General features: G+C 44.3%; 1 protein-coding gene across 1 annotated transcript in view; it reads left to right on the plus strand.

Moving 5' to 3' along the window:
* The window catches only part of ACE2 (angiotensin converting enzyme 2), a 637,108-nt gene that overhangs the window by 576,156 nt on the left and 37,219 nt on the right, over window positions 1-23,733 (plus strand). Inside the window, exon 17 of the mRNA XM_078657651.1 lies at window positions 1,056-1,250. Coding sequence (XP_078513777.1) covers window positions 1,056-1,250 — 195 coding nt within the window. The remainder of the gene's footprint in view (window positions 1-1,055; window positions 1,251-23,733) is intronic.

Raw genomic sequence — 23,733 nt, forward strand, 5'->3', positions numbered from 1 at the left:
CGAGTTGCATAATTAAGTTTGCATTTCGACTAACACATTTACCAAATTATAGGAAGTATCAATACTACTAAACACATCTAATACATGAGTAGTGTCAAACTTCACAACACGATTTCTTCATGTTAGCGTGTTTTGCTAGTTAAATTTATTTTCTACATTAATTCCTCATACTACTTGTTAGTAACTGAAATATGTCACGTAAATACATTAACGAGATACACAATTCTAATACTCACATTTACACAAGACAGGATAAATGCGGGTGCGACCTACACGTGATTATGATGTACCCCTACAAATGAAAAAATGCTAGTATGAAACTTCTGCTCAATCATAAACAAACCCTCAAAGCACGGTTCTGTCTTTGGAAATAAAAATCAATGTTATCGACCTACTTGGTGTTTTCTCTAAGTACTTGGGGAATGCTTTGACACTTTTGCAGTCCTAGACCACCATTGACCCCTTTGGTTAGCTCATACCGGAAATAGCTGATGGACATGACGTCAGATATTCCAACAGAAACCGAGTGGCTCTTACAGCTCTATGTTGAAAGGTGGATATATTCCGAGAATGTTTTGTAATGACAAAAGACAGTGAGTAGTGACTCTGGATTGGGGGGAAAAGCCACCCACACTATCATAATTTAAAGTAACATGATCTTATTTTCTCACTTGCATTATTATTAGCTTTAGAAAACGTTTTCACTGTTGTACCAGTATGTACGGAATAACTAGGAATGCCCGTCAGGAGACAATGGCCTTTATTTAGCGTTTGGCAGACAGGATACTTTGTCAGAATGTGAAAGTTGTATTGTCCATTGTATTACAAGTGTTATTGGTCATAATGTATTTGTATGAAGGACGATGGGGCATCCGCCAGTTTGTGACGAAGTATCCTGTCCTACAAACTCTAAATAAGGCCCAATATCTTTAATGAAGATAGGCATTTATGTATATTTGCAATATTAATATGTGAAGCGCTAATGACCTGCTGTGTGCGAAGGAGAATATATATTAACATTTTCTGTATTTTGTTTCATACATTTGTTATTACAGTTCATCTCGGGATCGGGTGAACAGTGCTTTCATATTAGACGATAAAACCCTGGAATTCATTGGCCTCCTGCCTACCCTGGCGCCGCCTCCACAACCACCTGTTACCATCTGGCTAATTGTGTTTGGAGTAGTCATGATCATAGTGGTGGCTGCCTTCATTGCACTCATCGTCGTTGGACAGCGTGAAAAGAAAAAGTAAGAGTCATGTTGTGAAATGCTCAACGATTGAGTTAGCAAAGCGTGAACAATGAAATATTAAGAGATGCTTGTGAAGTAAATATTTTTGCTATAGGTCTGTGCAATGTTAAAAGCTATGCTTTTATCTTCCTGCAAAGATCTGAAGCGAGTCAGCCTAGAGGTGGCCATTGCTCAGATAACCAGTAGCAGCTGGCATGGCTCGCGGGCGGCGGGGCGGGCGCGCGGGGGGGGGGGGGTGGGTGGTCGGATTGGAAATATAAAAATGAAGGCACTTACCTTGCAGCCAGGTCCTGCATCCTCTTTGCTCCTGCTTTCCTGCCTCCGACAGGAACAGGAAGCAGGCAGTCAGGCTCCCTTCCCTTATCCAATATCCGAGTGCCGTGACACGGCGCTCAGTGAGGGGCTGGAGGGGTGGGCATGTTCTCCACGCAGGCTATAATGCACCCTACATGGAGAACAGGGAAGTGCGCATGACTGGTTTGGGCAGCCCCTGAGAGCCGATCAAACAGTCATTGCGCACTTTAGGAGTGGGCAAACCAATTCTCCCCTGCCCTGCTGGGAGAGCAAAGCAGCCCGCCCAGCCGCTCACCTGCCACAAAGCAGCAGGACAAGAAACATAAAATGACAATAACTCCAAGTTATTGTCATTTTATGTTTCTCACTGCTTAAAAGCATAGCGGAGGAGCCGCCCCTGCAGATAACACCCTGGGTGAAACAACATCTGAAAGAGACACGCTAGTATTAGATTCCTTACCCTAGAATATTCCCAGGCGTCAGACTGGATCCGGAAATTATTTGCATAGCAGTACCCTTGCGCGACGGTAGGCGTCCTCTGCGGCTCCGCGTCCGTCGTCAGCGTCGTGGGCACCGTGATGACGTGAACCGATATCTAGGGTTAGGGTTATCCCCCTTCAGGGCCCTAGTTTCAATGGCACCAGTGTTGGTTTTTAACATGGCTCAGCGCTTCTGGCGCGGAAAAGCTGTGTCTAAGAACTGACGTCAGCACGCGGAGGCGGCGTCTAAGTACTCTAAGTTATACGACGACGTCATCACGGCGCCCACGACGCCGACGACGGACGCGGAGCCGCAGACGACGCCTACCGACGCGCAAGGGTACTGCCACGCAAAAAAAATCCGGATCCAGTCTGACGCCTGGGGATATTCTAAGGTAAGGAATCTAATACTAACTAATGTCTCTTACAGATATATCGTTACACAAGTAGTAACTTGTGCATTTGCCGCCCCCCTCCCACGTGGTATCTTTTATTGTCAGTGTGTTGAAAAAAAGGGGAAGGGCAGGAGGAAGGTATGGGTGGACAAGAGAAAGGAGAAAAGCAGACTTCAGAACAGTGTTTACTACACTTTTCTTTAGAGCCAGGTTGGAAGGAGGCTTTCCTGCACCCCTGTGAAAGTCATCACCCCAGCCATGGGCTCAGCTCGTCCATGCTAAAGGCTGGCCCTGAGTCAGTCAAAACATATTGCATGAACAATTAGAAAGAATGGTCCGCAGTGTTGAGGATCGAAGTGTAACAATGCACCTGTGCCGGGGGCTGCACAGGTGATGGCGGGCCTGCAGGGCAAAGCCACAGGTCTGGTAGACTGGATAAAAAAGTGGCACACACGCTTGGTTTTGGTGTGGGCCGGAAGACCACGAGCGGTCTCCGCCCTTTTATTATATAGCCTCTGGCCACGCCTGGCCAGAGGATTACATGGTGCGTTTCCGGGGCAGTGTTGCCATGGGGGTAGGGTGAGCTGGCTGTTACAGCACCCATTTAATTAAAATGATGAGCACTATTATTTTTCATTTGACTATTTAGGGCCTCATTTAAAATAGAATGGCGCAGCTTGGTTCTAAAAGAGCAGGAAAATGCAGTATTTACAATACAAGAATACAGTGCATTCCTGTACTGACCCCTGAGCTAAAAAGCAGCCTATCACCAACGCAAGCACCCTCGCGCCTCATTGCAAGGGAGCCTGTTTTGCGGGGATGATTGATTTTGTGCAGGAAGGGACACCTTTCTGCACAAAATCAACCAATGAAGGCTATTTCCTCCTTCTGTGTGATGCAGAATGCAGCAAACATAGAAAGAGGAATAAACTAGGGGAAGTAAGGTTTTTTTTCCTCGTTGCGTCTCCCTAACGCTGTCGTTAGAATCTAACGCATTCCCAGGTTTATGATTCCTCGTAGATCTGGGATTGCTTCAGATTCCATGGGTGTTGCCTGGGAACACCCACAGCAATACCCATGGAATGCCCCTTTCATGCAGTGTTCTGCGTGAACGGGGCACATATTTACAAGGTCATGAAAAGCCAGGTAAAGTGGCTTTGCGTGGCCTTGTAAATATGCTACAGCTCATCGTGACACCAGAGCGTCAAATAAATGACGATCCGGCAGTGCAAAAGTTCCTCTAGGGCCTCATAAATGAGGCACCAAGTTTGTAGAACTGGTACACCTCTGTCCTGTCCATAAAGACTAATAAATGCCACTTGAGCTGTATTGCTCCCAGCTGAACACCCGCTGCTGAATGCGTCAAATGCTGTTAATTACTCACACCTCAACCATGAGTCAGCCAAGAGGGCATCAGCCTTTAATTTGAGCAGATGATTACAAGTGGATGACACAGGGACTCCTGTTTGGGGATGAAAAGGAACCTGCAAGAGATTAAAGGGACAGGACGTGTAGGATGGTGGAAGAAAGAGGTACGAGGGGAAACCACTAAATCCAGTATTTTGTAAAGCATAGCCTAATCACTACAAAGGGTCTCAAGGCGCTGGATGTCATCTGGAAGATTAAGTGAGCTATTGCACAGAGTCACATGGTGCTGAGCTCAGCTTCCGCCAGCGATCGAACTGTGAGCCCCAAGCTCAGAAGTCAGCCGCTCTGGCCACTGTGCCACATCTCCCCTCCCACAAGTGGTCAGTTTCTGCCATGGTTAATATTGTTTGCCTTTTAGTATTTAACTGCTAATTATTTTGAAAGTGCACTGGCCACACGAGCAGTGGTCACATGAAAGCATTTTATATATTTTAGTCAAAAATAGGGCAATATCATTCACAATTCTTGTGCAACTTCAATCCTAGGTTATCTTCTATGTTTTCTTTTCATGCAGGGATATAATTATGGCCAAAGCTGCAGTTAGGAACTCCTGCATGCAATACTTTCTTCCCCAGATCAGACAGCACATTGGCGTGATGTGTGAGTCTAGAGACCCACCCATATTTTTAGTTATGGCTAGATAAAGCTGTAGCTTTCTTCCAGAGATAAAGAGGGAGGTTTTTGACCCCACCCCTGGCTTAATCATCGTCTTTATGGCCATTTGATAGGGCTGCATTTGTATTAGTCCACCTATGAAATAGTTCCATTGCCAAGAGATATAGAAACACTATTAACACAGACCCTGTGTCAGAAGGGCTTTGAATGGCTAACCCCATGACGAATACAGTGAGGTTGGCATTGTCAATGCTACAGGGTGCTCTAGGCTCTCCTGATGTACCTATGACAAGTCTGCCCTTTTACCATGCTTCAAGTGTCTGTTTGAACAATAAACTCCTAGGAACAGGAGGTATGCACATGGCCTGTTTTAGGGAGTCAAAGACTTTTTGATAGGCCTCTGTCCAGATCACCTTCTTGGGTTGCTCCTTAGAACTCATTCAAGGGGGCAACAATGGTGCCATATCCCTTGCCTAACCTCCTTTAGTACCCAGTGAGGCCTAGCAAGGCCCTCTCTTCTGTTTAAGTTTTTGCGGGCTTCCAGGCCAGGATAGTCTCACTTTTGGCCTGGAGGGGCTGCACCCTACCCCTGCCCCCCAGGTGTCCCAAGTACACCACAGACCCCTTCCCTATCTGGCACTTACTGGCCTTGATAGTCAGGCCTGAGTGTTGCAGGGCCTGAAGCACCTCCTGCAGGTGAAATAGGTGGTCCTCTTAGGTGCTGCTGAAGGCAGCTATGTCATCAAATATTCTAGCAGCACTGGAGACATCCATCCCAGCTAAGCCCTGGTTCACCAGCCTCTGGAATCCCAGTATCTCTTCAGTATTGATATTATAACACATGTAATCTGCTCATGGGGAGTTTTCATCAACCTCGTTTGCACGCAGCAGGGGCCCCTGCTGCTTGCAAATGAGGTTGCGCTGTTTGGTGAGAACCGTTGCCGATTGAAAACAAACTCGGCGCCAGTAATTGGTTGAAGTTTCGGTCCGGAGCGGGACAATTACAGAGTACCGGTAAGAGGGACGTAGATAGTAGGGTGAATATTATTGTTTTAAAGAGGGGCGGAAAATACGGATGCACAGAACGAGGTAGATTGGCTCACGCATGTGACAGTTGGCGTGCAAGTTATTGACCATTTGAAAAGCCGCTTTTCCCATAAAATTGAGGGTTACCACAGTCGGTTCCCCCACAATTCAGACAGCAGCCAGGTTGATGAAGACTCCCCATGAGCAGATTGCACCAATGTGTTATAATAAAGAAGCCCTGATGAGAGTCCCCGTGGGTCCCCTGGGGCTTGAAACGCATCAGCAATTACAGTAATAGGCATTAAGACCAATACTGAAGAGATACTGATGAACACTGAGTGAAATCATGTTCCCAGCTTTGAGAATTAATCTGACTCTATTAATTGCAAATAGTTGATCAGATTACAAATGATACATTGGTTTATGTAATATATTCTTTTTTTTTTTTTTTACTCATCTCATATGACCACCGTAGCTATGGCACCCATTCGATCTGTGCCACCTCTGATGCATATTAGCTTGGTGGTTCCACTCTCAGCTGATGTTCTTTACGGGGGATACCCATAACATACAACCTGAGCTGACCATAGGTTTTAATCATTGGGTCATTGTCCTGTCCCTACACTCAACCAGATGCCGCATCATCCAGAAGATCCCAAAACTGCCCCTTCCCTGAACTTTCTCTATAAACATTTGCTCTTTGATCCAGCGCTCTGAAGTATCTAACAGAACTCCACCAAGCATTCCAAGTGGGAGGTGTCATCTGGCGCCACAATTTACAAATCTCCCTCCTAGCCAGCAAAATCAGGTAAAACACCAGTCTTTGTTGGGGCCCTATCGGGTCTGAAACTCCCCCCAATGCAGGAGTAAAACCAAATAATATAAGAGATGGGCTTACCTCCACGATGCGAACCATTGCTCTACCCTGTCTTACCCACGTTTATCCAAAATTCTTGTATCTTGGGGCAGGAAAAAAATATTTGAACATCATCTGCACTCTGATGGCCGCATCTCATACAGCTGGCATCTCCACCACCCTTCACCTTGGATAACTTGAGGGGAGGCCAATAGATTCTATGGAGTGTAAAAAAGTGTTTTTTTCCGAGTGCAGCAGATTTAATCAGGGGGTAAAGAATATCTAGAGATACTTCCAATAGGTTTCCAGCTCCTCGATCGGCAAGTAGTTCTCCCAGGTTCTGTATGGTTGATCCATCTTTCTGTCTGTAGCTGCCAAGAGATGGTTATACCATTGTGCCACTTCCTTTTTCCTAGGAGCTGGATTCTGTAGTTTCGCTTTCCATACTGCTATCGTCTATGAGTGGCCAGCATTGACTCTTACACCAGGAAGAGAGCTGATAAAAACTTAAACCTGAACAGTGTCAGTAATATGGTACCAATATTCCCAGGAATGGCATTTATCACCCAGTACGAGGTCTCTCCAATATACAACCCCTGCCTCTTTTAGTGGGTAAGCAAGGGAGTCCAAAAGACTCTCCGGTGTACCGGGAGAATCCCAAACTGGCGCCCAATTGCTATAATAGGATAGTCCTAGGCAATTTCGGCAGTCTGACCACAACCTAGCCGACGAATGCAGAAGCGGGTTTTTTTGAAAAATGTAGGAGAGCCGAACTTGTACATGAAACCCAGCTCCTCTTCCCCTACTAACATGGGTTTAAACATGCAGCCCATCAATGAATTATCAGGGGAGAGCAATAACATTCTACAATTCTTTAGTTGGTAAGCCCAAGTACAGCTGGAAGTCTGGTAGGGCCAACCCCCCTCGCTGAAGTTTACGCCTACGTTTTTTCCAGGATAACCAGATCGCTTTACTTGACCAGATAAAGGAAGATATCTTACCCTGGATTTTAAGAATATCAGATTTTCCGAATTCTAAAGGGATGTTGTTGAAAAGGTAGGTGTATTTTGGGAGGACACACATTTTGATCAAATTAACTCGCCCATACAATGATAATGGGATGCTCAGCCATCTTTTTAGTAGGACATCAACCTCCTTTGAGACTCTATCTAGATTAATCTTGGGGATTTTGGCGGGGTCCTGAGTTTTTATGACTCCTAAGTATCTAAGTTCTTTAGCAAAATTCCCCTCCTGACCGGTTATGTTCCAGGCCATAATCTCGGTTTTCTCATTATTTATCTCGTAACCGGACAGGCTTCCAAAAGTTTGGGCTTCAACTTCAAGCTCTGGAAGTGTAGTGCTGACATTGGATGATAAAAGAATCAGATCCTCAGCATACATTGCTAACTTTTGTACAAACCCATTTATTTCAAAAGGGACGATCTTCTGATTTAACTTTATACTCTGAGCTAACGGCTCTATATATAAATCAAATAAAATGGGAGAAAGGGGGCAGCCCTGCCTAGTTCCACGCCTTTTTCTTGACTACAGGGGAGAGATTGCCATTAACAAGAATCTGGGCCCGTGGAGATTTATATATCTCTTTCAACACTTCCCTAAATTTATCGGTAAAACCAAAGACCTTCATAACCCTATCCAAGAAGTGCCAGTTCACCCGGTTGAACGCCTTGGCTGCATCAACAGTAATGATTGTGAGAGGGAGATCCTACGTCGAAGCCAAGTCGATCGACCCAATTAAAGTATGTATTAAATCTGACATCTGTCGGCCTGGCAAAAAACCCTTTTGGTCCATGTGGATTATTGGCCCAACAACTTTACTAAGCCGACCATTCAGGATTCCAGCAAATACTTTATAGTCAACATTTAGCAAAGAAATTGGGATGTATGACTACCACTGAGTTGGCTTCTTCCCTGGCTTTAAAATCAGTGCAATGACTGCATCACTCCAGGAGTCAGGCAGGAGGATGTACCGTCTAAGATACCATTAAACAATTTCAGCCAAACCGGAATAATCTCCTCCCTCAAAATCATGTAGCCATCGATCGGAATAACACCGGGACCTGCTGCTTTCCCCTTCCTCGCAGCATCTAAGATAGTTAAAATCTCGGATCCTGGTATTTCTGACGTAGAGATTCCCTGGCTGCCCTCAGCTAGTGTAGGGAGATGTTTATCTCTAAGCCACCCATCAATATGGTCTTCTGCCACCTGAAGAAGATCTTCGTAGCGTTCCTGGAAAAATTGTGTGAAGGTTCGTTCTATACTACCCTTGTCCTCTGCGACTTGAGAGCCCACTTTAATTTTGGTGATATAGTTGTTAGCTCTATCAACCCTGCTTTTCCTTGCAAGAAGTTTACCACAGTTCTCCCCCTGCTCGAAGTCACTCATTTTGCTTGACTCCCATTTTTGGCGCAAGATCTCCTCAGACCTGAGTCTAAACTTCAACTCTCTTAATTAGAACGATATTATCTGCTCCAGAAGAACCACTCATCTTTAAATCTGTCTCCTCCCCTGATAACTCTACTTCCAGGTCAGCTAGTTCTTTCCTCTCAGCCCTGTCCCAACCAACAACCGCTCGTTTTAGTGTCCCCCTCAGCCAGGCCTTAAAGGTGTCCCAAACCATGTGTATGCTAGTTGACCCCAATTTCTCCTGGAAAAAACAAGCAGATTCTATCTCTAGAAAGCCCAGGGTTGAAGGCTGTAAGAGAAATCTTCTATTTAAAGTCCACCTTGTCAGAAATACCTCTGTGGGAAGTTCTAATTTCAGGAGTATGGTGCCATGGTCAGATAAATGTATGGGCAAATACTCTATTGCGCTGATTTTATCAAGATCAGAATGCTCCATAAACATATAATCTATTCTTGAATAATGAGAGTTCTTCTTGCTATAGAAGGAATATTCCCTCTTCTCACCCATTTTGTTCCGCCATACATCAAAAAGACTAAGAGTTTTCAGCATGGCCAGTAGATAAACTTAACACGCGGCACTGCTACCTGAGTTCTAAGGGTGGACCTGTCTAGTTTATTATTTAGAAGTACATTAAAGTCGCCACCCAAGATCAGAGCTGAATCATAATCTGCTAATGCAATACAAAGGTTATTCAGGGGAGTAGTATCATCATCGTTAGGCCCATAATAACTGACTATTGTATATTTTATCCCCCGGCACTTAATTGCAACTATAGTCCAACGCCCTCTGTCATCCACTTGAGACTTAATTAAAAATAATTCAGGAGTAGAAGTAATTATCACAGCAACCCCTTTCGAAGAACATTGCTGATCTGTTGCAATGATCTTATCAACCCATCTTAGTTGTCCAAATAATGTCATACATTCTGATTGTAAAAGATGGGTCTCGTGTAACATTAAAATACTAGCTGGGCTATTTTTTAGGTACTGAAGGATCAGACGCTGTTCTCCCTTTCACCCTCAATCCATTCACATTCCAGCTTAGTAGATCAAGATGATGCTTCCCTCCCCGCTTAGGTCTATCCTACATCACTGTCTTGTCTCCACTCACTGCAATGACTACAAAAGCTATTAGAGGCTATTATGTCACATGAGATTGTTGTTAATTTTTTTTTATTTTTTCTCAATGTTCCTCACCAGTAAATCCATTCACATTCCAGCTTAGTAGATCAAGATGATGCTTCCCTCCCCGCATGGGTCTATCCTACATCACTGTCTTGTCTCCACTCACTGCAATGACTACAAAAGCTATTAGAGGCTATTATGTCACATGGGATTGTTGTTAATTTTTTTTTTATTTTTTCTCAATGCTCCCCACCAGTAAACGTGAATACTATTACCTCCCACCACCAACCCCACAACCCCTCCTCCCCGCTGCGGGAACCCTCCCTGATTACCTATTGGAAATAAGTATTGCCTATTCGGGTCGGGCCCTCTAGCCTCCAAGAAAGAAAACCGCAAAAAGGAGGAAAAAAAGAAATAAAAAGCATGAAAAGTGATGGTAATGACTGGTGCCGGTATAGACCCCCCTTAAACTTAAGTTAACTGGCTTTAGTCTGTGTCAAAAAGCTATCCACTTCCTCTGGGAATCTGAAGTTATACATTTTGTTAGCCTATACAACTTTTTAAAAACCAGGGAATCGCAATTGAACCTGGGCTCCCTGATCCCTCAATGCATCCATTCTCTTGCCCAATTCCCAACTTCTATCCTCTGTGGCCCGGGAGATGTCTGACCGAATCCTAAAAGTGGCATCATGGACCTGAATGGATTTAAGTTTTAAGGCAGCCCCCAGTAATTGAATATACATTAGTACTTTCATAGGCTTTTTCCGGGCTGGATTCAACTTGAATGGACCCCTGTGTATTCTCTGCATTTCAGACTCCCAGATATCAGCTGTAGCAATTTGTGGAAAGGCTTTGCTCAAAAGATTGATAACATAGGCCTTTAAATGATCTCCTTCTAGTCCTTCCTTCAAATCTAAAACCCTGATATTATTCCGCCTCAAGATATGTTCTAACCTCTCCAACCTCTCTGTTAAGTCCCGCTCTTTATACTTCAGTCTCTGTACCTCATTAGAGTTATCTTTGACCTCTAAGCCCAATTCCTCCACTCTGCTCTCAAGAGTCTCCATCCTATGGGTCAGTGCTGTAAGATTTTCCTCTAGGCTAGTACAAATATCTTGAATCTTCTTTTGATTTGATTCAGAAGTCGAAAATCGTACTCCGATCTCAATAGATAATTGCTTTAACATCCCATGTAGTGAATGCGGGCTTTGTACTGCAGAGGTCACGGAGATCGGAGATGAGTCATCTGGCTCATCTAATTCAATCTGACTACCACCATTTACCAAAGAAGCCACAGGGGACTTACATAACAGGGTATAACGATTAGAAACAGGGATTGCACCCAGTAAGTTCTGATTCTCAGCTGTCGCTAGGGCCGTCGCCGAGTTTGTCCCTGCCTGAGATCTAGGTTTCCCAGTGACCTGAGTATTAGCCATAAAGTATGACCAAAGGGAAGGAGTCACTTTTAACAGGATGCAGGTTTTTTTTTTTCTGCCCCTCACAGGAGTAAGTTTCCCAGGTCTTCCTACTCTATTAGACGGTTTCTTTTGCTTAGGATTCACTACTGTCGCCGCTGGAACAGCTACAACCTGGCAGGCTTGGTCATTCTGTTCAGCAACTAGTCCCCCACTTAAGAGTGTACGTGATCTCAATTTATATCTCTTGCCAAGAGACACCGCTGACTTCTTTAGGTTGGCCAGACCTCTCTCAGTAGACCGGGTCTCTCTATTTTCAGACTGGCCAGATGGCTCCATAGGGCAGAGGACACTTTCATTCCTCGTCTCCTTTACCTTAACTGACTTCTCCGACTGGATAACGCGGTACTGACTTGAGACTTCTGGGTATTCTAGGTATTCCGCTCTCCGAATAGCTCTTAATTCACCCACCAGGTCTGACTGTGGATAGTGGGAACCCCTTCTTCTTTGGCTCAGTGTTGGGGGTAAGCAGGGGCTAAAACTAGACTGCCAATCACGCTGACGCCAAACGCGCCGGTGCTCAGCAAGCGCCCCTGCCGCCCTGAAAAACGGAATTTCACTGAGCATTCAGGTATATTCAGGAATAACGAGGCAGATTCTAGGGCAGAAAACAGAGTGAGAGCAACCGCCCCCCCTTTCCCTCTTAGTTTCTACAGTGTATTGGCAGAACAGAGGGGAACAAAGCAGCACCACAGAGGCAGTGGCAGTAAGCGGCAGTAGAGCAAAACGGTAGAGCCGCAGCAAAAACAAGAGGACAGTATCCAAGTCCAGCACCAGCACCATGCCTCCACTTTCCCCCACCATCGACTCCCCCCTCTGGCCGCACTGACCCAGAGCCTCAGCACTTCCACACACCAACCGCTCCTCTCAGCCTCCGTGAAACACATGAAAAAACAAACCCCCGGAGCGACTGCCAAAAGAAGCGGAATAAAGTCTCCAACGAGGAGCCAACGAAGCAGCGAGGGGGCAGCAGGGAGGGGCTCCACCCCGCTCCGAATCCGGATTACCAAGCCGCTCCGCCGACGCCCAGCACAGAACGGAGCAAGCGAGGCAGCTGACACGAGAACACAGAACCAACACAGGGTAGATCAATCCCGTGGAAAAGAGGGTTTAAGTTTGTCCCGTACAAGCATAGTCTTGTTTACTGGCACATCATAGCAGCAACATTCTCGGCAATTGAGGCCAGAGGAGACACGACCTGCTCTCTAGCTGGGGGCCATGTTCCCACCCTCAAGCAATAGTTCCCGCCCTCAAGCAATCTATGTAATATATTCTTGTTTGTGGTAAATGTTACTAATGTATATTGTGGTAAATGTTGTAAAAATATGTGAAGGTTTGTAAATATTGGAATTGTCTTTTGATAGGTGTTCGACTGGAAGGATGTGAAGTCCTTTTAAAAAAAGATATAAGTTTTACAAAAAGAAAGGTTAAATAAATAACCTAATCACCCAAAAGAATATAGTGTGATTGTTGCAGTAAGGAAATCGCATGAACTAATCCGTATACCAGGTTCCCCCCTCTTTGTACTTGAATACGGCCCTTCCTTGTATCTGTCCTGTTAGGGCCTTCCCCTCCTTTTTCTTAACTTTCTAAACGTGGCATTTTCAAAATTGTAATGAAAATTCAGACTTTTCCATTAAAGAGGGCATATCATTACAAATTCATGACACCAAACATGGCATATTCATTTTTGTTTATAAACCAATTTTATTCATTTTTGAAAGGACAAACATAACAACAAAATATATTGCATTCCAATCAGCCCCCACCACCCCACCCTCCATTGATCACTGAGATGTAGAATTGTCAACAAGTACTGTCTCTGACATGGAGGACAAGCCATAATAATCCCACAATTTATCATATATATATATATATATATATATATATATATATATATATATATATATATATATATTCGACAAGTGCTGTCTTTTGTGGTGCAAAAAAAGCCAAGCTCGAGCCCAAATTCTTCAAGCGTGTTATTTATTATTAACAAACAGAGTCAAATAACACCCAACGCGTTTCGGTGCAGCCGCACCTTGGTCACGGGTAAATCAGTTTACTCAGTGCCTCCATTTTCAAGTGATTGAACACTGGCTGACATCTTAGAATGTTTTGCAATACGGGAGGTATACAATGGTCCATATCTGTTATATCTATTACATCATAGTACATTTTGATATTTCCAGTATACAGTCTGTCGAATTGTGTCCCTAGGCTTCTATTCCTGTTATATACAGTGCACAAATGCTGCCCCAGTGGGCATTGGAATATATCACTAATGTTCTCAAGAAAGTCTTGCCCCAGTGGGCTAGTTAAACTCAAATCAAATGACCACAGTCTTCACTGAAAATTGATCGTTGTATTTCCTAAAGTTGTCGTTCAGTCGTTCCTTCTCACAGTGTGCAGACAGCAATGTCTCCTACAAAAATAAATAAATGTGCAATCACTAAAGTATTCAGTGCAAATTAAAAAAACGCTGCTTCACATTTAGTATACAGAATCATGTCACATCATGCATAACTTTCATAAGCTAAAGTTATCCAACTAGCCTAAGTGTACTTCCATTTCCTCATCCTTATTGAGCCCTTTCGGCTGTACTGTGTCATACCTGATTATGAATTTCGACTCGAGTTGGCGCAATTGCCTCACTCTGTCTCCCCCTCTTTTGAGATTGGTACCCTGTCCAGGGTGCAAAACTGTAAAAGGCTGATATCCTTGTTATGGCAGTCCTTGAAATACTTCGCAATGGGATAATTCTTATACTCATTTACTATTGCTTGTGTATGCTCAAGGACTCTTTTTTTGACTTGGTGTATTGTACTTCCTATATACACCTTTGGGCACGGGCAACACAAGGCATATACACACAAATCTGACTTCCACGTTAGGTGTTTGTCTATTGTGTAAGGTTTTTGAGTATCAGAAAGTTTTAACTCTTTCCTATTGGTGCTGTTCTTACATGCTTTGCATGCTCGGCACGTGTAAAAGCCTTTTACTGATTTAACATCCGTTTTCTCCTTGGGGTTATTACTACATAACAGGTCCTTCAGTGCTGTGCATTTTCTGAATGTGATTTGTGGCTGACTGCTCACATGTTTTTTAAGTACTGGATCAAGAGTGAGTACTGGTCAGTACTTTTTCAAACTTCTCCTCACCTGCCATGAATGGTTGCTATAAGCTGTAATAAACCTGATGGGTTCTTTATCATCTGGAATTGTCACCTTAGGGTGCAACAATTCCAACCTGTCAACAGTTCTCACTTTAAGACAAGCTCGGTCAATCACTTTGTCTGAATAACCTCCTTCTTTAAACCGTACCTTCATGTTTGACAGTTCTTCCTCAAAGTCTCTATTTGTACCACAGTTACGTCTGGCCCGTAGTAATTCGCCAAATGGAATGCTTTAGTGATATATTCCAATGCCCACTGGGCCAGCATTTGTGCACTGTATATAACAGGAATAGAAGCCTAGGGGCACAATTCGACAGACTGTATACTGGAAATATCAAAATGTACTATGATGTAATAGATATAACAGATATGGACCATTGTATACCTCACGTATTGCAAAACATTCTAAGATGTCAGCCAGTGTTCAATCAATGTAATAGTGTTTGGGACAGGTAGTCCTACTTCTATTTTTATTGTTTAAACACTTGAGAATGGAGGCACTGAGTAAACTGATTTACCCGTGACCAAGGTGCGGCTGCACCGAAACGCGTCGGGTGTTATTTGACACTGTTTGTTATTAATAAATAACACGCTTGAAAAATTTGGGCTCGAGCTTGGCTTTTTTTGCACCACAAAAAACAGCACTTGTTGAATATTGGAGGGGTCGCTCCATCGCTCGGAGCCCGCCGTCGCTTGAGGCTGGAGGATTGGCGAAATTGTTTGAGGAGATATATATATATATATTCTTCTTGTTTGGCACATCAGTCCATACCAGGTCTCCAGAGCTGCAACCCAGGGCCTGGGACATTGTCCAGTTCTTCACAATGTCTCTTTTAGCCACTCATGTTGTCAGACCCACCGGCTGGCGGTCGTCTCTTGAGTCACTGCTGTCCTATTTTGGGGGAGAACGGAACATTGTACCCAAGACCCTGGAGAGGGTACAGCCCAACCATAACCAGTAATGATTGATAGGCTGGCAGAAGAAGTCTGCCTTCGGGGCAGAACACTTGGGATAGTTAGCGTCTGGTCAGAGGTGAGCATGCAAAGTTGACAAGGGTTCACATACATGAGGTATAAATAGTCTAGTTGCCCGACAATCTGCTTATTGCCTCACTGCCTGTTCATCACCGATTTGATTATCCTCCCGCTGCAGCCGCAGCGTTCGTGGGGACCGTCACAAGGATCAAACTACAACCCCAAGGGGGCTCTGTGTTATCGCGACAGGAGCCGCGCAACGCCTCTGCGCCTCCCGCGCATAAATCAACGCCAGGGCACCTGCGGCGTGGGACACGCCCGGGCAAAGAGCGGGCCCGTCCTTGCCCATCAGTGTCAGTATGAGGCTGGGCTGTGCCTAATCTCTTGGATTTTTTTCCCCGGACTGTGCGAATGTGTGATCGTCGGGAAGGGCTCACCCTACCAGCTCGAGTAACTTTTTATTATATTATCACTGTTGGTCTTTCAACTAGTTCCACTCTACAAGGGAGGAAATAGCTAATTAACAGTACCCTATTGTATATGATCATTTAGTTCACATATGTTAAAAGAGCACGGGTATTCCTAAATACTTTGTTGGCTGGAAGGGGATAAAGAGACTGATCGGGGCCGGTGTAACCAATATTATTACAGATAGCACAGTACGGTTAAAGGAATCAACAATGGGGAAAAGAAAGCTACCAAGCACTCAGCGCCAACCAGTAAGAAAAGTCTCCAGTGAGGCACAGCAAACTCTGCTGAGCTACCTTACAGGGGCAATGGGGACATTGGATAAATAAATATCCTAAGTAGAGGAGTCATTAGAAGCAGGCACGACTTGCGCTATTATTGAATCAGGTAGAAGTTCTGAGACACATGGGGTCATTGGGCCTAGGCAAAAGGATAATTATCTTGCAACGGTTGTATTCAACATGTATCTGAAGAAATTATATTTAGTGACTCTGAATCCTTACAACCTCCACAGAAAAAGGTTAAAAAATCCGGTTACAACTGACAAAAGGAATGATGAGTTTGAAGGGGGGCCAGTCCACACAAAACAGTTAAGAAATTTGGCACTACCACCCCAAAACTGATCAAGCAGGGGGAAAAAAGAGTGGGGACAAGAAAAGGCTCCAGGAAATCCAAGGATGAAACCCATAGAAAGACTGATTTTTATGGAAATGACCTAAAGAGTTTAACAGTTCTGGTCGAAAGATTAGATCTCTACCTACGAATCTCATTGGATAAAATGGGCGAAAGATTATCTTTAATAGAAGCCTTGTTGATCAATTATCCACATAAGGGAACCAGTGAACAACTTATACCCATTGACACTAGAAAGAAGAAAAGCGACAACTGTGTTAAAAGCAGGAATCCTAGCTTGTTAGCAACAAATCCCCATCCCATTCAAAGAAAAGAGGTGGTAGCCCCCAGCATGAGCAATCCCTCTGAAAATATTAAAGCCTCTAAGACAGACATTCACCAATTGAATATGACTGGCTATTCTGTTAATATCACAGAGAAAAGGGATAGAATGGGCTGTAGTACAGATAAAGTCCTGGAGAGTAGGTCCAATTATCCTACCCGAAACCATCAGATTGGGCAACAATCCGGGGCATCAACTCTAGAATTAAATTATGACTATTCCACAAGACATCAACACCTAGACCTACCACCAGAGGCAACACCCTATGTAGTCATCTTAGCAAATGTACCAAAATTGGGGTTATCCAAAAATGAAACCTGGGAAATGCTGAGAAACAAAGCATTGCACTGGTTAAGCAGGAGGGTTGGGTCCACTGAACAACTCTTCGCCGAGTTCAAGATGGCGAGGAGGGTCCAGTGGGTTGGCAATTGCAGGAAAACACTACCAGGGGCCTGCATCGTTTAAAACACCCCTATTGGTGGAGAATATCCTGTGGAGGGCAGGTAACAATCCTGTATCAACAAAAGGGATTAATATACTACCACTGAGTTTCTTTTATCCAGGCAATGCAAAATTATCATTATAACCTCCCAATTGCTAATCTGTTCACCACGCTCTCAGGTCTGGAAGAGATAGATTGACTGGCCCAGTCATATGAAACTCATTCCAAAAAAGATGTAGGATATATCTCCCCTGGGACATATCGTACAGACCCCACTCCTAATCCCAGCCCACAGGTGCCATATCCAGAAATGTATCATCTGTTTGAACGGCAGTCAATGCACACAGAAAGTAACTTGGTCAGTAGTGGGCCAGTACTAAACTTGAGTCCCAAGAAAGAACAGGGAATAATCATGGCCATGAGTCAACTTGAACCCCACATTAGGCCTATTGTAGCCGACTTTGAGTGGGAAGGTACCACTACTGAATTAATGTTAAAAATCTTATTCTGATAGACGGGCTTACGATCAAATTGGTCAATCACATATGGCTTGATTTTGTTGGGAAATTTAACGTCCTTTGTCTACAAGAGACATGGGCCACCACTGAGACACATATTGAGGGGTTTAACACATACTATACCCCAGCTATTCAATCTACTTCTGGGAGGGCAAAGGTGGTCTGACAGTATATATTTCAAACCTGCTGGTGATCAAGGAGTAAGTCTTTCAAAGTCGGAACCTAACTTCCAAATAATAACCCTAAAAAAATTAAAAATGTAATAAAGGAAGCATTGAGAGTCCAACTAAAACAAAGGAAAGACAAGCGTAAAGGATGGTTTAACAAGAACTGCACAAAATCATACGCTGACCTAAAATTTGCCCTTCATAAGAAGGAGAGGGGCAGACAGGAGATCAGACAGCTTAGAAAAGCATAAAATCAAGCCGTGAAATTAGGAAAAGGCGATTTAAAAAAAGAAACTTGGGAGGAGCTACATAAAAGCTGTACAAATAAGGACAGTACTTCTTTTTGGCGGGTGGTTAAATCCCCTTTTCTTTCAGTAGCCGGGGATACGCCGACCATAGAAATTGCAATAGATGAAAGACACTATGTGGAACATTTCTCTCAGATTTTTGGCTTACATACTGAGGAGAATTATGTGATAGTAGGTACGGTTAACATCAGTCCTTATGCAAGCTCTGTAGTCTTTCCTATAGCTCTTGATGTCACCTTAAAAGAAGTCGAGCTCGCCCTTAAGGCTAGTAAAGGGGAAAAGGCCGTTCAAAGTGGAGCGAGGGGTCAGGCAGGGTATGTGTCCTGGCACCCTTCCTATTTACACTTTATTCAAATGGCCTCGAGCAGGCCATGTTGGAGGGGTGCCAGGACCTACCCCTTCTGCAGAAACGCCCAATCCCGCCCTTATCTATGCGGACGACGCCGTCATTCTGGCTCAGACGTCGATAGTGTTGCAACGTGCCCTTAACAGGTATCATACATTTATGGCAAATTTAGATCTAAAAATAAACATCAAGAAAACTTTTGTAATAATCTGTGGGACAGGCAGAAGGAAACAGAAGGATATTTTTATTGAAAATATAAAGTTGGAGTCCACTACTACATACCCCTACTTAGGTATCCTAATTGACAATAAGGCCTTGTGGCGTCAAGCAACTAAAGCCAGGAAGCTGCTTTTTATGAGGACAACTACGGCATTGGTTAACTTCACACAAATGTTAGGTAAGAGGCCACCATTGGAGATGCTCCAAATATACCAAGCTAAATGTATCAGCACAGTAATATATGGGCAGGACTTTGGGGTTACGGTGTAGTTGACGAACTCCAGAAAGTTGAGAATGCCTTTCTAAGGTATTTGTTGGCAGTTCCACAAGGCACCTCGACGTTTATCTGCCACTCAGAACTGGGAATACCGTACATTTGGTCATCTCCAAAAAATCATTTAATCGGGAGATTCTGAAAGATTGTCTTGGTCTTGAGAATGTACACAAGATAGGGTGGCTCATGTATGTGAAAACTTCCTGTCTGACCTGGGCTTACTAAACTATTATAATAACCCTATATCGATAGCTCAGATCCTCAGGAAAGTGTTTAAAAAACAATGTATGAGCCACTTGGAGGAGCTTATATTTGCCTTTGAAGCAAACAAGCAAACTGAACAAAACATCCTAATGATGCAAATTAACCTCACAATTGAACCCTACCTAACGTTCACTCTGAGCGGCTATGATAGGTTTGTGCTAACCCGTCTTAGGCTAAATATATTTCATCATTTGGTAACCTTCCCAAAAATGAATGATTGGGCCAAAACTCTACCAACCTGCCCTTGTGATGAGGTTTTGTTCCAAACATCGATGCACATGGTTTTGTTTTGCAAATTCTATAAAGAACTAAGGAAAAAATGGATAAAACCTATATTAAAAATCTGGGGTATGAGACAATGTCGTCCAGCATATCTTGCTTTGCAATTGCTGGACGCAGAATGTTTCACAACAAACATTGCACAATTTTAAATCTAGTGTCAGGCACAGAAAAAATTTACAAAAAAGGTTGCTGTTGTAAATTTTCTCTAGCAAATAAGATATTTTTATCTATCCCTCTTTTTAACTATGTATCAGTTGTTCTCGAAAACTTGTTGATTATGGCGTCCATTAATGTGATGAATTTTATTCACTGATCTGAATTTTTATTTTTTTTAAACCGATTGTATATAGAGAATGAGAAATTGCTTGTTTTAACCTTTGTTTTTAAATTGTACTTTTATGGTTTTTGCTACTATATGAAAACCGAATAAAGGAACTTTGATTGATTGATAGTCTAGTTGCTCAAGTTCGAGTCACACAGAAATGTCATCCAGGTCTCCAACCCAGCCCTCCCATTTCCGTCAGGTTAGGCATTGTTGTCGAGGGAGCGACACAGTTGAGAGGACCCTCCTTTACCTGGACTACCCTTCAATAATCAAGCCTCAAGGATGCTGCATTCTGGCAGGCCCACTAGGTAGGCAAATTCTGCCCAAGTGAATATCAGAGCTGTAGGCACCTGTGAAATTGTTTATGGGAAAGCTAGAAGAATGACCACATGTCCATAAAGGAATGCATTTGATCAATCTTCTGTCCAAACAGCCCCCAATAAAGTAATTCCGATCTTGTCCCACAATTGAAATACCTCCCATTGCTCAGCATGTGCTAGCTAGCGCCCTCTCCATAACGGGGTTTGCTGAGTCTAGTCTCCTTTCCACCCAAGAAATCTGTTAGCGGCTTGAGAAACAAGAAACATTGTTATGGTAAGTTCAGGCATATGAAGGGGAATGGGGCTACTGTACAAATAGTGCATCACCTCATCCGGACACAGAGAGTGCAGTTCGAATTCGTATGCTGGATCATTCCATCCACCGGACATAGTCATTTATTACTAGGCGATGAGACGGGCAGTAGTACAGACAGATGTTAACTCTTCCAGCCCCCTGTCATAGACTGAGCAACAACATTTGTCGAGGGCAATGTGAGAAGGGCGACATCCCCAAAGGAAAGTTCTGCATAGCATAAAGGAATCATGGGAGTATGATCATTGTGATAAGGGCAACGTGGCCTAGAGCATTGAGGGGGGAGAGTGCAAACATGACATATCTAGCAGCTCCCTTTTGGGAATGAAAGCTTATTAAATAAATGAGGAATTCCAAATGTTTTCATATGGGAGGGGTGGGTCTCACAGACGTAAAAAACTAATTTCGGAATTTTTCACTACCATGACATTTAAAACTTAAAAGTACACGTTCAACCATTTACCTACGCAGCACACTTCTCTATGGGCTACCTAGGGCCTACCTTAGGGGTGACATATGTAATAAAAGGGGAGTTTAAGGCTTGCCAAGGGGATTTTGATGCCAAGTCGACATGCCAGTTTAAAACTGCATTCAGGCAGCAATGGCAGGCCTGGGACATTGTTAAAATTGCTACTTAAGTGGGAGACCCAATGAATGCTGCAGGCTCCCTAGTAGCATTTAATTTACAGGCCCTGGGTATAGAGTGTACCACTCTAGAAGGGATTTACAAGTAAATTAAATATGCCAAATGGGTATAAGCCATTGTGACCATGTTTAAGGGGAGTGAGCAAAGGCACTTTAGCACTGGTTAGCAGTGGTAAAGTGCAAAGATTCCTAAGGCCAACAAAAATAAATCCAGCAACAATGGAGGAGGTGAGGCAACATTTCTGGGTAAAGACCACCCTAAGGATGACAGGTCTAACACAAGTGTTACTACTAGGAATTAGTTTGTACCCTATTCGCTAAACTCTGAAATGTTGAAAGGCTGAGTCAGCTGTACAGCAATTCAAACTCGTGACTTTCAGAGCACTGCATAGCTAGGCCTCAAATGTTTTACTCATTGAGCTGTTCTGTGTGCAAACCAATGCAAGTAGAGGCCCTGAACTTCATACTCCATAGATCAGTAAAACAATACCTTTGAGTAATATTATCACTTACTACTTACATCGTCTCAAATCTGTAAGCATGTGATACCAAACACAAAGTGAAATGTATGTCGATTCTGCATGGGGGCTGTTTAAAAAAACCTACTTGTGCATTCCAAGTTCTTTTATTTTCTCGCAGAGCCTCTCTGTTCATGCTTTTGGGTCGGTTGGGCCACTTACTGCTACATTCCGCACTGTGTGTAATTTTAGGACGGGTCTCTCATCAGTGTCTCCTGTTTGGTGTAAGACGCCTTTAGAAAAGCTCCCTGGACAAACGTGATATTTATGGTGTTACCTTATACAGTATAAAAATCGTCCCCTCAGGTTTCAGTATGACCGCTGTATAGTGCAGGTCATAGTAGCATAGCAAACACCTTTTTTAGCATTCATATAAACATATTTGTCAGTTCAGTTTTATTTAACACACTTCTGTCTACTGGCCATTGGTTCATCACATTATACATCAATTATACAGCCTCGCGACTCCCGCCCTGTCATTGCAAACTGCTTTGCTTCATTGAAGCAAGAGCAAGGAAACCTGCTCTCGCTTCAATGAAGCAAAGCAGATTGCTATTCCATATGGGGGGCAGCATATTAGCTGCTCCCCATGTGGAAAAGCAATGCCGGCTCCCGAAGGACGCGGGAAGCCAGCTGGGACTGTGGGGGGAGAGGGCCAGCCCCGGGGGATGGGGTCCCTGGGGCTACAAGTGGCCCGGCAGGGGGGCCACACGGCCCCCATCCCCAAATGTAAAAAAAAAAGAAAAAATAGAAAGGCCGGCCCAGGGGATGGGGTTCTCGGGCCATAAGTGGCCCGGTAGGGGGCCACGTGGCCCCCCTCCCCAACAGTTATACACATTTTAAAACAAGAAAAAGGCCATGCCCCGGGGGATGGGGTCCCCGGGGCCGATTAAGGCCTCGGAAGTGGGGCCACGCACCCCTTCCACATTTTTTTAATAAAAAAAAAAATAGGGGGCAGACCCTAGGGGATGGAGTCCCCAGGGTCAAAAAAATTGAAAAAGAAAGGGGGCTACACAGCCCCCCTTCTTAAAATAAAAAAAAAGACCGGCATCGCGCCGGAGGTCACGCCCCCTCCTTACATCACTCTGCAAAGCGCCCCCTGGCACGTGTGCAATGGGGAACGCATACTCCTTGAATACTGGGGGTCCCTGGGGGCCAACTAGCCCACAAGGAACCTCCAGTATGCCCCAGGGGGCTGCGTTGCAGAGAGGGGTTGTGAGGCCACGCCCCTTTTTACACCTCTCTGCAAAGCAGCTCTGTGGTGCTTAGTGGAGGTAGGTGGTGGGCTAGTTGCACCCCAGGGACCCTCAGTATTCAAGAGGAGTTAATCCCCCAACTTAAAATGCGCCACGGGGCGCGTTTGCACAGTGGTGAAGGGAGGGGGCGGGGCCCGAGTTCACATGTGTGCAAACACACCCTGTGGCGCGGTTTAAGTTGGAGAATTAATTCCTCATCAATCCTGAGGGTCCCTGGGGGCCAACTAGCCCACCAGGTACCTCCAGTAAGCGCCACGGAGCTGCAGTACAGTGTTGTAAAAAGGGGCGTGGCTTCTGAACACCTCTCTGCAACGCAGCCCCCTGGTGGGCTAGTTGGCTCCCAGGGACCCACAGGATTGAGGAATTAATTCTCTAACTTAAAACGCACCACAGGGCGTGTTTGAAGCCAAGTCACCTCAGGTCACGCCCCCTTCCTTCACCACTGTGCAAACGCACCCGTGGCGTTTTTTAGTTATAGTTAACTGGACATTTCACGCGTACAAAACCACTGAAATTCCTCTGCGTGCCCGCAATCCACTGCTGATGACGTCACATATTACATCACTCATGACATGGTCAATGACATCACT

Source organism: Lissotriton helveticus, chromosome 8 (assembly GCF_964261635.1).
Source record: "Lissotriton helveticus chromosome 8, aLisHel1.1, whole genome shotgun sequence".
Taxonomy (NCBI): domain Eukaryota; kingdom Metazoa; phylum Chordata; class Amphibia; order Caudata; family Salamandridae; genus Lissotriton; species Lissotriton helveticus.